Source organism: Marmota flaviventris, chromosome 17, assembly GCF_047511675.1.
Source record: "Marmota flaviventris isolate mMarFla1 chromosome 17, mMarFla1.hap1, whole genome shotgun sequence".
Lineage (NCBI taxonomy): Eukaryota > Metazoa > Chordata > Mammalia > Rodentia > Sciuridae > Marmota > Marmota flaviventris.
In genome coordinates, this window is record NC_092514.1 from 72475071 (window position 1) to 72490212 (window position 15142).

Sequence of the window (15142 nt, forward strand, 5' to 3'; positions counted from 1 at the left end):
TAGGGAAAAGAATGGCTAGAGGGGCTGAGGCCGTGGCTCAGCGGTAGAGCGCTCGCCTAGCACGTGCAAGGCCCTGGGTTCGATCCTCAGCACCATATAAAAATAAATAAATAAAATAAAAAAGATATTGTGTCCAACTAACTACAACTAAAAAATAAATATTAAAAAAAAAAATGAATGGCTAGAGTCCAAGGAGGGAGAAATGGGGACAGCCAGGTCTCAACAAGGAGGGGCCTTGGAACATGTCTAGTCCTCATGTCCTCTGGGACCAGCTTGGTCCATGCTACATTCCAGTCAGCCATGGTGACAGGAGCATGGTAGAATCTCTGCACTGTTGTTCCCTAGGGATGGCTACTTATTTCCTGAGATTATGTCCTGCCTAATATTGAGTGTTGCAAGACCCTCTCTTACAAAATAATGCTACTAGAGGTGGTAGGTTTTTCTTCATGTTATTCCTAAGAACCATGAAAAACTGGCATCTCTAGTTCTCCCCCATTAAAAAACTATATATTTTTCTGGCTGTGAAATCTAAAAGACTGGCACCCTGAGGTAAACTTGGAGATGGGCACCAAGAATATTCTGAGTGAGGCAGGAAGACCACACATGGCCATGGGTTGAGGGTCCAGGGAAAAGTGAATTAGAAAACATTGACTAGCCCCACAGAGTGGTGCACACCTGTAATCCCAGCAACTCTGGAGGCTGAGACGGGAGGACCACAAGTTTGAGGCCAGTCTCAGCAACTTAGTGAGACCATGTCTCAAAAATACAAATAATGGTAGAGCCCTTGGGTTAGATGCTCATTACCAAACCAAGCAAAACAAGACAGAAAACATGAAGTAGAGGGAGGTTTTTGGTTTGTTTTTGTTTTTGTTTTGTTAGCCAGGCTTTAAAGAGTAGAGTCCTGTGCTCCTGAACATTTTAAAATTTGGTGGTAGTTTGGCTATGGTTATACCCTGAGGCACAAGAGCTGGTAGGAAGTGAGGGTCAGAAGGAGGAGGGGTAGGGCGGGGACAGGTCCAGCCTGTGGTGGACACTTCCATCTGGGCAGGGACCTGGGGCCTTGGAGGTGCTGAGTGCCTCCTTTTTCCCAGCAGGGCGAGCCCCCCGTGGCCCTGGGCCTCTCCACCTGGAAGGCCCTCAGTGTCCTGAAGGAGCAGCTGGAGGCTGTGTTGGAAGGACACCTCAAAGAGCAGAAGAAATATCTAACCTGGAAGGTGAAGCTTCTTCACGGGTGGCCAGAGCCTGGGCAAGATGGCAGAAAAGTGTGGGGGGGTGACTGTCTCAGGGTCACGATGCACCCTGACTGCCTGGCGGGAGGAGACCACCCAACTAAGGCCTCGTGAAAAATCAGAAGTGGGGGTGGGGTCCCTCTCAGCCGTGTCCTGACACCACTTGCTGTAGGAGCTGGCTGTGAGGTCAAGTGAATTAGACGGAGGTAGCCTTGGGGACCACAGGGGCTCAGGGCAGGGAGAGGCACCCAGATTGCTGCTGGATGGCCGGCCACTCAAGCCCAGCTGCCATGGCTCCCTAGGAGGCCTGGAGAAGCAGCTTCCTGCACCACAGTAACCGCTGCTCCTGTTTCCACTGGCCGGGTGCCTCGCTTATGCTGCTGGCTGTGCTGCTGCTGCTGGGCTGCTATGGGGGCCAGCCGGCTGGGAGGTAAGTGGGGCCCTAGAGCCTCTGCATCTGTCCCTCTCCATCCCCCTAGGGTGTCCCAGGGCTCTGAGGGGGCAGTCAGCCCTAAGGCTGGGGAGGATAGAGGCTTCACTGGAGTCAAGAACCACGAGACCCTCTTTTCAGAAGGGACTGGGTAGAGGGACTGGGGATGTGGCTCAAGTGGTAGCGCGCTCGCCTGGCATGCGTGCGGCCCGGGTTCGATCCTCAGCACCACATACAAACAAAGATGTTGTGTCCGCCTAAAAAAACTAAAATAAATAAATAAATAAATATTAAAAAAAAAAAAGAATATCATTAAAAAAAAAAAGAAGGGACTGGGTAGAAAGGGGCATCCTAGGCTCTGGGGGTGTCTGGGGGGCCCTTACTTCCTGGAAATACACTGTACCCTCTGCATCCTCTACACCAGCCATGGGGTGGAGCTGGTGAATGCCTCTGCGCTATTCCTGCTGCTGCTTCTCAACCTGGTTCTCATTGGGCGGCAAGATCGGCTGAAGCGCAGGGAGGTGGAGCGCAGGCTTCGGGGAATCATCGACCAAATTCAAGGTGAGACCAGGAGTCAGCCATGTATGTCATTGGGAAAGATACCCTGGAATGTGTCCGAGCCCTGAGAACTCTCCTAGGGTGGACGGTAGTCAGCATTCCAGGAGCTGCCATCTCTGGAGTTAGAGGATGCCCAACCCTCTCTTTTGCAGGGTGGTGAGGGCCCTGGAACAGCTGTGGGCACCCAGGCAGTGCCCTTGGCAGGCAGGAAGAGGTGTTGCCCTGGGCTTCTGGGCTTGTTAACATTGGGAGTCTGACAGAAAAGACCCTAATGCTTAGAGGAGGGAAGTCAGATGTTCGTCTTACCTGGTAGAACTGGGCCATGGGAGGTGGGAAGGTGGACCAGGGAGGTTGAGATGCCCACAGGAGTCAGGGTTGGTGCAGGGAGGCAGCATCCTAAAGTAAGCAGCCCAGTTCCTAAAGGAGAGGGGCATTGTTTGTCCTTCTGCCTACCTGGAGTTTAAGCTCTAACTATAGATTGAGGGTTACATTAGGCTCTTTGGAGAGTCCGTGCTTTATGCTCTCCAGGGGCTCGTGGTGTCAGAGAAGCAGCCTCTGCTATTGGGAGGCCTTTTTCTGACAGTTCGATCATGTGTTGTACTCTCAGGGTACGACAATGACTGAAAAGTAGGCCCTTCCCTCCAGGAGCATATTCTCTTGCTTAGAAACCACTCCCTCTTGCTCCGCCAAGCCATCACAGATGCTGCATGTGGCTTCTGTGCCTCTGCTGCAGGCTCTGCCCTTCCTGTCTAGCTTCTTCCCTTCCTTCTCTTCCTCCTGTTAAAACCACTTACCCCTCCCAGACGCCTGTGTGCTGACCCATTATGTGCCTCTGTCCTGCTTTTCTCTGACTGGTGGGCATCTCCCTCACTCATTTCCAACAGACAGAATTCATTCCTTCTTCCTCTTCTTGGAATCCATCTCCCATCATCCTGGCAGATAGGTTTTTCTCCCTTTCGTGCTCTGGAGGGGCTGGAATCTTTGTTAACACACTCAGCATGTATTTGCCTGCTTTGTAGTCCTTCACCCGTGTGTTTCCTCCCACCACCACAGAAAGAGACCTCATACCCCTCCAGGCCCTCAGCAAAGTCTGTAATGGAATGGCGAGAGGGTACAAAGAGTTCCAGGTGTGCACGGGGGGCTGGCTGAAGGGTAAGAAAGTTGTTTTCCTCCTCCTATTCTCCTCAGATGCCCTCAGGGATAGCAAGGAAATCAAGTGGCCAAATGCCCTGTATCCAGACCTCCACATGCCCTTTGCCCCATCCTGGTCTCTGCACTGGGCCTACAGAGATGGACACCTCGTCAACCTGCCTGTTAGCCTGTTGGTGGAAGGTGACATCATAGCCCTGAGGCCTGGCCAGGAATCCTTCGCCTCTCTGAGGGGTATCAAGGTAGCTGTAGGCTGGTCTCCTTCATGGGAATTGCCCCAGGCACATCTATAGGCAATTGGGGTCCCAGGGCTCAACCCTTAAGATTGACAGCCACCTCATAGGCTTCACAAGGGCTCTCAGGCAGAGCTGAACCTCCTCTTCCTCCTCCTGATGTTCTTTCTCTCCCCAGTCCTTAAGCATCAGGGACCCAGCCCCTCAGGCTACACCCCAGCAGGCTCTTTGCTAGTGGACAGCCCCTGGCCTTGGGAGCCATGGCCATTTAGCTGGCATTGTCCAGGAGGAGTGGCATCTGTGAGAGCCCTTTCATTACCCACCTCCCTATGCTGCTGGCAGGATGATGAGCACATTGTCCTGGAGCCAGGAGACCTGTTCCCTCCCTTCTCTCCCCCGCCCTCGCCCCGGGGAGAAGTGAAGAAAGGGCCACAGAACCCCCAGCAGCACCGGCTCTTCCGTGTCCTGGAGACCCCTGTGATTGACAACATCAGGTAACCATGCCCTTGTCTCTTCTGCCTATGCTTCCTCTCCCCAGCGCCTCCTGTGACAGGAATGAGCCTCGTGCATCCCAAGGCCTTCCCGAGAGCTGGTGTCTCCTCAGGCTCCTCCCCTTGATCTCTTGTGAGAATTCTTAGACTCAGTTGGGGCCATTCCCAGTCTCTTCTACGGGGACAGCTCTGGAAGCAGCCACAGGCCCCTCTCCCAAGGGGCCATTAGCCAGGGCCAGGGCAGACTAGGGAACCGCAGGACTCGCTAGTGCAGGGAAGAAGCTCACTGGTGCTCTGGCTGAGAGGCCCAGAATCCTCTGGTGTCTGGCCTCTCCCTTGAGCAGGGCTGAGGGTCACCTCTTTCTGCAGGTGGTGCCTGGACATGGCCCTGTCCCGCCCAGTCACTGCACTGGACAACGAGAGGTTCACAGTGCAGTCAGCAATGCTACATTATGCTGTCCCCGTGGTCCTGGTATGTGAGGTGGGGCTGTGGGGCAGGGAGAAGGCTGGACATGGGGGAGCCCGGGGCAGACCCAGGTGAGCATGTGAGTGCAGGCAGAGGGGCCCAGAGTGAGCCTGTGGTGTGAGTGAGGAAGGAAGGGAGCCAGAGCCCGGTTGGTCCCCAGGGGCGAGGGCTAAGCTGCAGCCCTCCTGTCCCCTCAGGCTGGCTTTCTCATCACCAATGCCCTGCGCTGCATGTTCAGTGCCCCTGGGGTCACCTCCTGGCAGTACACTCTCCTCCAGCTCCAGGCAAGGATGGCCCTTTCTTCTCTGTTGTGCTTCCGCGCTGTGGGGCCCAGTTCCCTCACAAGGCTCTGACTGTCCCTCCCTCTCTGCAGCCCGGGGTTTCCTCAGGCTTTTGCTTAAGAATTTTTCCTTCCCCTCCTTCCCTTCCCATCCCTGGACAGCTGTCCTTTCTACCCAGGGGATGGCCATATGGCAGGGCAGCCCTCCCTTTCCTCCCTCTGGCCAGCAGCTCCTTGGGAACTTCGGTGTGGTCCACTCCTTCCCAGGTGAATGGCATGCTGCCCATACTCCCGCTGCTTTTCCCAGTCCTCTGGGTCCTGGCGACTGCCTGTGGTGAAGCCCGCGTCTTGGCCCAGATGAGCAAGGCCTCGCCCAGCTCCCTGGTAGGTTATTTCTAGGCATCTGGGGACAGTGGCAGGCGAAAGAGAGAAGTGGCTATAGCAGAGAAGTGGGGGCAGAAGCCCAGCTCCACCTTTGGGCTCAGTGTGTTGGAGGTTCTGAGCAGCAACACGAGGGCTCCAGCCTCTTCCATTGCAGAAGGACCTCCAGACCAGGCCCCAGGGCGCAGTGATCTCCCCCTGGCTCCCACCAATGGCGAGTCAGGACTGCCCTGAAACCCCTTAGCAGAGGGGTTGGGAGCCTCGATGGCGTGGGTCTCCACTGCCTGCTTGGAGGCCTGTGCAAAGGTAGCTTTTTCCACACTGAGGTTCGTCCCCTCCCTGTGCAGCTGGCCAAGTTCTCAGAGGACACTCTCAGCAGCTACACAGAAGCCGTCTCCTCGCAGGTACACTGACCACAATGGTTTGTCCCAGTCCCTTGCAGTCACAAGCCCTGGGTGCCCTTGGGCTCCTTCCTGGAACCTTGGGACTCTATGACCTTGAGCCTCCAGCTGGGCTCTTGGAACTTCTCCGTACCCATCTACCTGTTGCATGTAGACATCACCCAGGCCTGGTCCTATGACACGTCCACATCTTGTCCCAGACTCCAACCTCCAGTGCTCCCCCTGACTCTTCCTGATTTGGGTCTTAGAGGCCATCTCCAGCAAAACAAGGCTGAGCCCCACGTAGCCTTGCAGACTTTTTCTCTCCCACCAGGAGATGCTGCGCTGCATTTGGGGCCATTTCCTGAGGGTGATTCAAGGGACATCGCCAACACTGAGCCACAGTGCCAGCCTGCTGCATAGCTTGGGCTCTGTCACGGTGAGGGTGGCCCTGGAGGGAGGAGGTACCTGTCCTACCAGGCCTGCTGTCTGGCTAGGTACTTATGTGGCCCCTTGGGGGTGGGGCTGATGCCAAGTCCCCTTCTAGTGCTGGCCTCTCTCCCTGCAGGTTCTATGCTGTGTAGACAAACAGGGGATCCTGTCATGGCCAAATCCTAGCCCAGAGACTGTGCTCTTCTTCAGCGGGAAGGTCGAGCCTCCTCATAGCAGCCATGAGGATCTTACAGATGACCTGTCTACCCGCTCCTTCTGCCATCCTGAGGTAGAGGAAGAGGTATGGATGGCTCCCACGGGCTCGCCTGGGCCGGGCTTCTTAGTCATGGAGCCTGGCTGGTGGCCTTGGGAGGGTGAGGATTAGGAGGGAGAAGCTGGGTTCGGGACCTCTGGAAGCTGCTTCCAGGTGGTTAAGGTGAAGCCACAGGACAAGAGAGTGAGGGGCCCAGAACCATCCTGCTTCAATGGGAGCCACTAGGACCCTGGTCCTAAGCCTGTGTCCCTGTTCTTCTCAGCCCCATGAACGAGATGCCCTCCTGACTGGCTCCCTGAGCAACACCCTGCACCTTTCCAATGAGCAGGAGCGCGGCGACTGGCCTGGTGATGGTCCCAAGCCCCCCGAGGCCTACTCTTACCACAAAGCACACGGCCGCAACAAACACCCATCTGGCTCCAATGTGAGCTTCAGCAGGGACACTGAGGGTGGCGAGGAAGGTCCTGGAAAGGTGAGGAGGGATACAGAGTAGAGAGGCCACCTCATCTGCTGCAGGCTTTCCTGGTCTCTCCTGCCAAAGGTGCACAGCCCAGCCTGGACTGTCAGGGTCTGAAAGAATGCAGAAGTTGCACACAGCCCCCTGTCTAAGGGCCCTCAGCCTGGCCATCAGGAAGGATGACCTCCTGAGGCCTCACCCAAATCTCTTCTGTGAATTCCTTTTCCAGTTCTCTCTGATGGTCACCAGCCTCCTAATTAAAACCTTCTAAACACATAAAGCCATGATGTCCTCTTAGATGTTGACCCATGACTGAAAAAGATCTCTTATTGTTTCCTCCCTGTCTGGCTGTCCTCTACAGGGCTACCAGGGTCATCGAGTATAGATACTAAGGGCAAACTGGAACCGAGAACAGGGAGAGGGTCTCGGGAGGGACAGGAGCATGTTAACAGCAGCACTTGGCCTAGGAATGTGCTTTCTTGCAGGGCCAGCTTTGAGCAGGGCCCACCCTACTCCCTGCCTGAGGCTCCTCTTCTCCCATTCCTACAGGGCCACCCTGGCACAGAGGCCGAGCCCTATGAAGCAGAGGACTTTGTGTGTGACTACCACTTGGAGATGCTGAGCCTGTCCCAGGACCAGCAGAACCCCTCCTGCATCCAGTTTGATGACTCCAACTGGCAGCTCCACCTTACTTCTCTCAAGCCCCTGGGCCTCAACGTGCTGCTGAACCTGTGTAATGCCAGTGTCACTGAGCGTCTGTGTCGCTTCTCGGACCACCTGTGTCACGTTGCCCTGCAGGAGAGCCACCGCACTGTGTTGCCTGTGCACGTGCCCTGGGGCCTCTGCGAGCTGGCCCGCCTCATCGGTATGGTCCATGGTGGTGGCAGTGGGGCGGGGCTGGCTGGGTGTGCGCTGGCTTCTCCAAACAGGCTTGGCACAGGCTCCGCACAGATCAGTTGTCGGAATGGCATTTGCTTGCCATGAGTACCAGCCGTTCTTTTAGATTCTGATGGTCCCACCTCAAGCAGACAGCAGTGTGAGGCAGAGCTTCCTGGCATGGGAAGATAACAGACTGTCAGGATGAGAAGACTGAAGGACTGGCTGGACTGTCTGCTGGGCAGTGAGGCAGCAGGTGGAGCAAGCCTCTGCCCAGTGGCCCTGAATCCTAACGTTGTCCCTGCAGGCTTCACTCCAGGGGCCAAGGAGCTCTTCAAGCAGGAAAACCACCTGGCGCTCTACCGCCTCCCCAGTGCTGAGACTGTGAAGGAGACCTTGCTGGGGCGGCCATCCTGTGTCACCAAGCGGCGCCCCCCACTCAGCCACATGATCAGCCTCTTCATCAAGGACACTGCCACCAGTGAGCCTCATATCAGCTCAGCTGGCATCTAGTCGAAAGTTCCAGAGCTTGGCGGGTGGAGTTTCTGCCCTTCTGAGTCCATTTCTAGGGAGGACTGGGATGATGAATGGTAGACCACTTCCTAAGTTCTCTAGTGTGGCAGAGATTAGGACTGGGAACCTCGGCCAAAGGACAGGAAGAATAGCATCTATATTACCAGTTCAGTGGGTTTCATAGGGGCTTGCTGTCCGTGTGGCCTGTGGGGGGGTCCCCTCCTCTGTCATAGGCTCCTTAGCACTCTTCTCAAGGATGGCAGCATGCTACCTGTTGGGTCAGATGAAGCAGGGCCTGGCTTGGGGCCTTCATGTTTTGGTCTTTTTACCCCACCCTCAGGCACAGAGCAGATGCTATCCCATGGCACTGCTGATGTGGTCTTGGAAGCCTGCACAGACTTCTGGGATGGAGCTGACATCTACCCGCTTTCAGGATCTGACAGGTGGGTGAGGAAGGAGTGTGGCCAGTCTATCTGCCCATCTCATGGACACGGGGCATCTTAAGACCACTCATCTCATTCCACTCTGCTTCCCTGGCAGAAAGAAAGTTCTGGATTTCTACCAGCGAGCCTGCCTGTCTGGTTATTGCTCTGCCTTCGCCTACAAGCCCATGAACTGTGCCCTGTCCTCTCAGCTCAATGGCAAGTGCATTGAGCTGGTGCAGGTGCCTGGCCAGAGCAGCATCTTCACCATGTGCGAGCTGCCCAGCACCATCCCTATCAAGCAGAACACCCGCCGCAACAGCTGGAGCTCTGATGGTACTGCACACTTCCCTCCCAGTGGGGTGGCACTGGGGCTCCTGGTGGTGCCTCTGGAGGGCCATGGCATTATTTGCTGCAAAAAGGGCCATGGGCACTGTTTGGGAGCTGGGATGCCAGTGTGGCACTCATTAGCTGGTGACATGGGGTGCCCCTTAGTTTTCTCTCTATAAATAGGTGCTTACTCTATCCTCTTTGTAGGTCTGTTGTGATTTCAAGGGGGTTACTATATATAAAAGCACTTTTTTGGAAAGTTATGAAACTTTTCAAAAAGGTGTGCATTATAGAGTATTAGTCTTATTAAAAACAGACAAGAACTTAGGTCACAAACCCTACTGGAATCTAGGGACTCAGAACTTACCCCTTCTACCCCCAAGTACACACTTATGGGGTCTTAGAAACCCAGGAGGCCATGCACTGAAGCAGTTGCTAAGGGTGGGGCCAGCCCCCATCCTTGGAGTGGGGCTGTGCAGGAGCTCTGCCACATTCTACCTGGCTCCCGGGATGGCCACCTGACTGATGAGTACCTTTCATTGTCTCTTCTCCTGTCTGTTGGCTCCTTATGCATCTTGGCTGTGTGTGTGTGGTCCCCTGGGGCCCACCTGCTCATTGATTTGGGTGTGGCATCTGTGCGTGTGGCCCTCGGCTGCCTCCTGGAATCTGCTGGTTCCTGGGTGTCCTGACTGGGTTCCTGGCATCCTGCCGCTTGTTTGCTGGTTTTGTATCTTGTTCCTGCCTGAAGAAGGGATCAGGGAGGTGCTGGAGAAGGAAGACTGCATGCAGGCCCTGAGCGGCCAGATCTTCATGGGCATGGTGTCCTCCCAGTACCAGGCCCGACTGGACATCGTGCGCCTCATCGATGGGCTGGTCAATGCCTGCATCCGCTTCGTCTACTTCTCTTTGGAGGATGAGCTCAAAAGCAAGGTGGGGAGAGACCTCTCCCTCTGCCGCCACTGACTCTTTTTCCCCCATGGGCTTCCTCTGTTCATTTCATCTTCCTTTTTTAGGTGTTTGCAGAAAAGATGGGCCTGGAGACAGGCTGGAACTGCCACATCTCCCTCACACCCAATGGCGACATGCCTGGCTCCGAGATCCCTCCCTCTAGCCCCAGCCATGCAGGCTCCCTGCATGATGACCTGAATCAGGGTGAGGGCAAAAGCATGTGGTGGGGTCAGTGCGGGTGGAAGGCTTCCCTCCTAGGAGCTGCAGCTAGGAAGACCCTCCATAGGTCTCTTCTGATTAGTATACTCCCTTAGAAAATGGCCCCAAATGTCCTTGCAGGCAATAGCAGTGGGAGGGGAAGAATGGAGACCTGGAGGCAGGAAGTTGTGTGCCATCTGCAGGGCAAGGGAAGGCCCCAGAAGGCTGGCCCAAGGTTGAAGGACAGACTTTTGTCCCCCACAGTGTCCCGAGATGATGTGGAAGGGCTCCTCCTCATGGAAGAGGAGGGTCACTCCGACCTCATCAGCTTCCAGCCTACGGACAGTGACATCCCCAGCTTCCTGGAGGATTGCAACCGGGTATGGTAGCAGGATCTGCCCCTGCCTCCCCAGTGCCCTCTGAAGTGGCTTCATGGCTGGTCCAGGGGAGGGAGGGGCAGGCAGGTGAAGTGGAGGCACCCTGCTCCCCATCCTGAGGTTACTGGCCTCTTCGCTTCCTCCAGGCCAAGCTGCCCCGGGGCATCCACCAGGTGCGGCCCCACCTGCAGAACATTGACAATGTGCCCTTGCTGGTGCCCCTCTTCACTGACTGTACCCCTGAGAGTGAGTGCTGTGGCCCCTGCTGCTGAACTCTGCCAGGGCTGAGCATCTATGGGCTCCAGAGGGGATGTGGGTTTCCCATGTGGGGCTGTGATTGTGGGGTAATCTAGTGGGCTGGCACTGTGGTTTGGCCATTCCAGGGAGCCAGAGGTGATAGTATTCATATGATCATGCTGCTGGGATGGGATTGTTCCAGAGAGGGGCCCACTTCCCATTGTTTCCTGCCCTTCTGGCCTGCGGGTCTCTCCTGGCACCTGCACAGGGCTCCACCTGCCTGAATCTTGTGCATCCCACCTGTCCCCCAGCCATGTGTGAGATGATAAAGATCATGCAGGAGTATGGGGAGGTGACCTGCTGCCTGGGCAGCTCCGCCAACCTGAGGAACAGCTGCCTCTTCCTCCAGAGTGATGTCAGGTCAGAGCAAGACCCTAGGGCTGGTGGGCCAGCCTCTGCCTCTCAGATCTGGGACAGACCTGCATGGGACTTGGGGTATATCCGGTGGTTGATCTTGCATTGGCTGGGACCCAGGCACCTAGTTTGTGGTGGGAGAAGAGGGATGGGATGCTCAGTCCTGGGGGACATGGGATCTTCCTGAAATGAAGCTCATGGGTGGGCTTTTCCTACACTGTGTAGCATTGCCCTGGATCCCCTGTACCCATCCCGCTGTTCCTGGGAGACCTTTGGCTACGCCACCAGCACCAGCATGGCTCAGGCTTCCGATAGCCTTTCTCCCCTGCAGCTGTCAGGGCAGCTCAATAGCCTGCCCTGCTCCCTGACCTTTCGCCAGGAGGAAACCATCAGCATCATCAGGCTTATCGAGCAGGTGGGGGCTCAGACAGGTGGAAGGGGTAGGAGTACAGGGCTCCCCCGGGGCAGCCTGCTGGGAGGAGTTGCCACACAGGATACTTCAGGGCCCCCTGGCCTCATGCTCAGCTCTCAAAGAAAGTGAAACTCCCCCAGGCAGTTAAATTGGTCTCTGCTCCTTCTTTGCAGGAGCATCATGGCTTTTGGCTGAAGTTTGTCAGTTGTAGGGCCTGAGAGAGTTCAGGCAGGCTCAAGTCATAACCTGTCCTTCTCGGTTCCTAGGCTCGGCATGCCACCTACGGCATCCGTAAGTGCTTCCTCTTCCTGCTACAGTGCCAGCTGACCCTCGTGGTCATCCAGGTGAGCTGGGGCCAGGACAGACATTTTCCCCTCCCCGTCTGCTCCTTTGTGGAAAGGCCAGTTGAGAATCTGAGGCAGGAGGCTGGGATGCAGCACAGCCGAGGGGTCCCCAGATCCCCTGGGAAGCCCTTGGGCATTTGGAGTTGACTCTACTGGCAGGAAAGTGTGCTCTCCAGCCAGTTCCTCTTGGCCAGGCACAAGCATCTCTCTGGGCAACAGGCATGGCAACCCTGGCGCCCCTCAGCTCTTATTAATTGTGGTTCCTGGGTTCTTTCTTGGTCTAGTTCCTTTCATGCCTGGTCCAGCTGCCACCACTTCTGAGTACCACAGACATCCTGTGGCTGTCCTGCTTTTGCTACCCTCTGCTCAGGTGAGAGGCCTTGCAGCCCCTCTGTGTCCAGCCAGGTAGGGCCAGGATATCATGGGCGTCCTGAGGAGCACAGGGTGCTCAAAGTTCACCTCCTCTGGTGCAGGAGGCACTGGGGGAGTGCTCCTTTGCCTTCTCCCACCTCCTTACCAGACTTGACCTCACTCTCAAGACTCCCTAAAGGCTTTTCCTGTGAGAATTGGGGGACAGAGGTGACAGTCCCTGCCCCTTTACCACTCTTGCTTTTCAGCATCTCTCTGCTGGGGAAGCCACCCCATAGCTCCATCATGTCAATGGCTACAGGGAAAAACCTTCAGTCCATTCCTAAGAAGGTAAACAAGGCAGGCCTGACAAACCAGAACCTGTCATGGAGGAATGCAAGTGGCATGGAGTGGGCTGAAGGCTGGGGTCTGGGAGAGGGTTGAACCAGAGGCTTTGAGGTTGGGAGACCTAGAGAGTCAGCACCTGAGCTGGTAGTTGGAGCTGAGAAAGATCCTCGTTGGGGGTGCAGTCCCTGCTCTTTCTCCCCCAGCCTGTCCATTTACTAAGAGCCTTTTGAAGATGTGAGTCCACTGCGTGCTGGACCCACCATGTGGCCAGCAGAAGGGCCACCCGCCATGGGAATGACCTGCCTCCCTTCTCCTGCAGACCCAACACTACTTCCTGCTCTGCTTCTTACTCAAGTTCAGCCTCACCATCAGCTCGTGTCTCATCTGCTTTGGCTTCATGCTGCAGAGCTTCTGTGACAGTGCCCAGGCCCGCAACCTCACCAACTGCTCCTCTATCATGCTGCGCAGGTGGGTCCATGGGGCTTCCTCCCTCCCCACTCCAGCCCACTTCCCTGAGGCCCCACAGGAGGCTGAGCCCTTGTCTTCCTTTGGCAGTAATGATGAAAGGGCTCCAGCCTGGTTTGAGGACTTTGCCAACGGACTACTGTCAGCTCAGAAGCTCACAGCTGCTCTAATTGTCCTGCACACTGGTGAGGGCTCAGTTTAAAAGGAACTATTGACTGCTGAGTGGAGATGCCCTGATATGGGGGATAAGGCCTCGGACTAGTGGGGAGTCTGACGCCCCCATCGGCCCTTTTTCTCCAGTCTTCATCTCCATCACCCATGTGCATCGCACCAAGCCTCTGTGGAGAAAGAGCCCTTTGACAAACCTTTGGTGGGCCATGACGGTGCCTGTGGTGTGAGTAGTGCTGGATGGAGGGGGCCCTGGGGCCAGGGAGGGGCTTCTGTAGGGCTAGGATTGAGACCTCTCTGGGCCAGAGGTCTAACTGCCCTCCTTGAGCACTTAGGGCAGGTGGGGAAGGAAGCAGACAGCCCGGGTATCACATAGGGCTGCCTCCCCCTCCCATAGGCTGCTGGGTCAGGTGGTGCAGACAGCTGTGGACCTGCAGCTGTGGACACACAGGGATAGCCGCATCCACTTTGGTCTGGAGGATGTACCCCTGCTGACATGGCTCCTGGGCTGCCTGTCCCTAGTCCTTGTGGTGGTCACCAATGAGATTGTAAAGCTGCACGAGATTCGGTGAGCTGTCAGCAGGGCACCTCCCTTGGGGCTTCAGCATGTTGCCTAAACCTGTCACCCTCTTATCTCCATCCTTCCCTCCCTCCCTCCTCTGGGGTCCTGCTCCATCTCCTGGTCTGAGGATCTATAATAATCTCCTGCCCCACCAGGGTCCGCGTCCGCTACCAGAAGCGACAGAAGCTACAGTTTGAAACCAAGCTGGGCATGAACTCTCCCTTCTGAGCCATTGGCCATAGCAGCCACCATTGCCCTGGTCCCTGGGGCAAAAGCCAGCCCATTCCTGAGTCTGAGGAATTGGTATTATGAATGTTTCAGGGTTTGCTCTTGTGCCCTGTGGCATCGGAGGTCGAGCTCTGGTCCTTGGAGACACTGGCTTAATGAGAAGTTAAGGAGTTGTGGCCTTGACCAGACAGGACCATCCTGGCTCTTCCCTGGCCTTGCCAGGGGCACTCTTGAATGTATGACCTCAGGCGCTGGGTAGAGGGACTGTCAGTCCCACCTGGTGGGATGCCCTGCTTCAGGGTCCTCTGTCCCAGTGCCCTCTGCTCTTGCACCTATGGCACAGCTTCAAAACCACGGGCAAGGGCCTTAGCCTTTTTTGGAAGAGCAATGGCTGCTGCCGTTTGGCAATGCCACGTCCTCCTTGACCCCCTACATCTTGTCTTCCTGGGGTAAGGCCCAGGTGTGGCCCTGAGGACCTCTCCTCTAGAGGGGAGTCTCAGGCTTGGGCCTGAAGATGCAGAAGGGCACCCACTTTGCCTGGAGCCTCTTTCTGTGCCTGTACTCAAATGCCTGTAAGTCAGTTTTGGGGGAGATGGCCCAGGTCTCTGTAGCCCCGCCCTTGTTCTCCTAGGAGATGTTTTTACTGGTGTATATTTTTTACTGGAAATGAACCTTTTAGGAATGAATGTAGGCTGGTTTATATTAAAACTTGTAAATTGCTTAAGAAAAACCTGTGGCTGGTCCATGAGGCAGCTACAAAAGGGTAGCCATGAAGTGGTCACCCCCAGGCTGCAGGCACTGAGGGGAGCCCTGAAGGCGAGGACTCAAGCCTTCCTCTTCCCACATAGGCAGGTGCTCCTAGGGCCAGCTCAGGGAAGACCCTGGACTTGGGTCCATGGCACAGATCCAGACAGACAGCCCAGTCATGTGGAATGACACTTTCATTGGTGTTAGTGGGGGAAAGGTTAATGGTTACAGAGCCAGGGCCTGGGCCAACTGGGTCGGGCCTCCAGCGCTGAGGTGGGCAGTAGATGCTCCTGCTGTGGTCTGAAGGCCCTCCCACACTGTGTCCTCTCAGGCAGTTAATAGATAGAATAAATTCCATTTAAAATATATGCATTTCTCTCTGCTTAAAAATAACATTTACAGTTGAAAAAGTCTGGACACTGGGGATCTGTTAATCCCATTGCTT

At 55.8% G+C, this 15142-nt stretch overlaps 1 protein-coding gene across 8 annotated transcripts in view; it reads left to right on the forward strand.

Moving 5' to 3' along the window:
* Window positions 1-15063, forward strand: part of Tmem94 (transmembrane protein 94) — a 34876-nt gene extending 19813 nt beyond the window's left edge. For 5 of the 8 annotated variants that reach the window (XM_071603623.1, XM_071603621.1, XM_071603622.1 and 2 more), the window contains 30 exons: window positions 1092-1214; window positions 1532-1659; window positions 2084-2220; window positions 3406-3608; window positions 3942-4093; window positions 4460-4562; window positions 4754-4840; window positions 5104-5220; window positions 5565-5621; window positions 5932-6036; window positions 6166-6330; window positions 6566-6775; window positions 7310-7625; window positions 7944-8117; window positions 8490-8592; window positions 8690-8907; window positions 9650-9831; window positions 9915-10053; window positions 10312-10427; window positions 10571-10670; window positions 10973-11081; window positions 11301-11490; window positions 11754-11831; window positions 12116-12201; window positions 12449-12530; window positions 12847-12995; window positions 13083-13177; window positions 13293-13386; window positions 13558-13728; window positions 13878-15063. In XM_071603623.1, the coding sequence (XP_071459724.1) occupies window positions 1092-1214; window positions 1532-1659; window positions 2084-2220; window positions 3406-3608; window positions 3942-4093; window positions 4460-4562; window positions 4754-4840; window positions 5104-5220; window positions 5565-5621; window positions 5932-6036; window positions 6166-6330; window positions 6566-6775; window positions 7310-7625; window positions 7944-8117; window positions 8490-8592; window positions 8690-8907; window positions 9650-9831; window positions 9915-10053; window positions 10312-10427; window positions 10571-10670; window positions 10973-11081; window positions 11301-11490; window positions 11754-11831; window positions 12116-12201; window positions 12449-12530; window positions 12847-12995; window positions 13083-13177; window positions 13293-13386; window positions 13558-13728; window positions 13878-13950 (4062 nt within the window). In that variant the 3' untranslated portion in view covers window positions 13951-15063. The remainder of the gene's footprint in view (window positions 1-1091; window positions 1215-1531; window positions 1660-2083; window positions 2221-3405; window positions 3609-3941; window positions 4094-4459; window positions 4563-4753; window positions 4841-5103; window positions 5221-5564; window positions 5622-5931; window positions 6037-6165; window positions 6331-6565; window positions 6776-7309; window positions 7626-7943; window positions 8118-8489; window positions 8593-8689; window positions 8908-9649; window positions 9832-9914; window positions 10054-10311; window positions 10428-10570; window positions 10671-10972; window positions 11082-11300; window positions 11491-11753; window positions 11832-12115; window positions 12202-12448; window positions 12531-12846; window positions 12996-13082; window positions 13178-13292; window positions 13387-13557; window positions 13729-13877) is intronic. The other 3 variants (XM_071603627.1, XM_071603626.1, XM_071603628.1) reach the window with 3 other exon arrangements.
* Window positions 15064-15142: the final 79 nt, after the last annotated feature.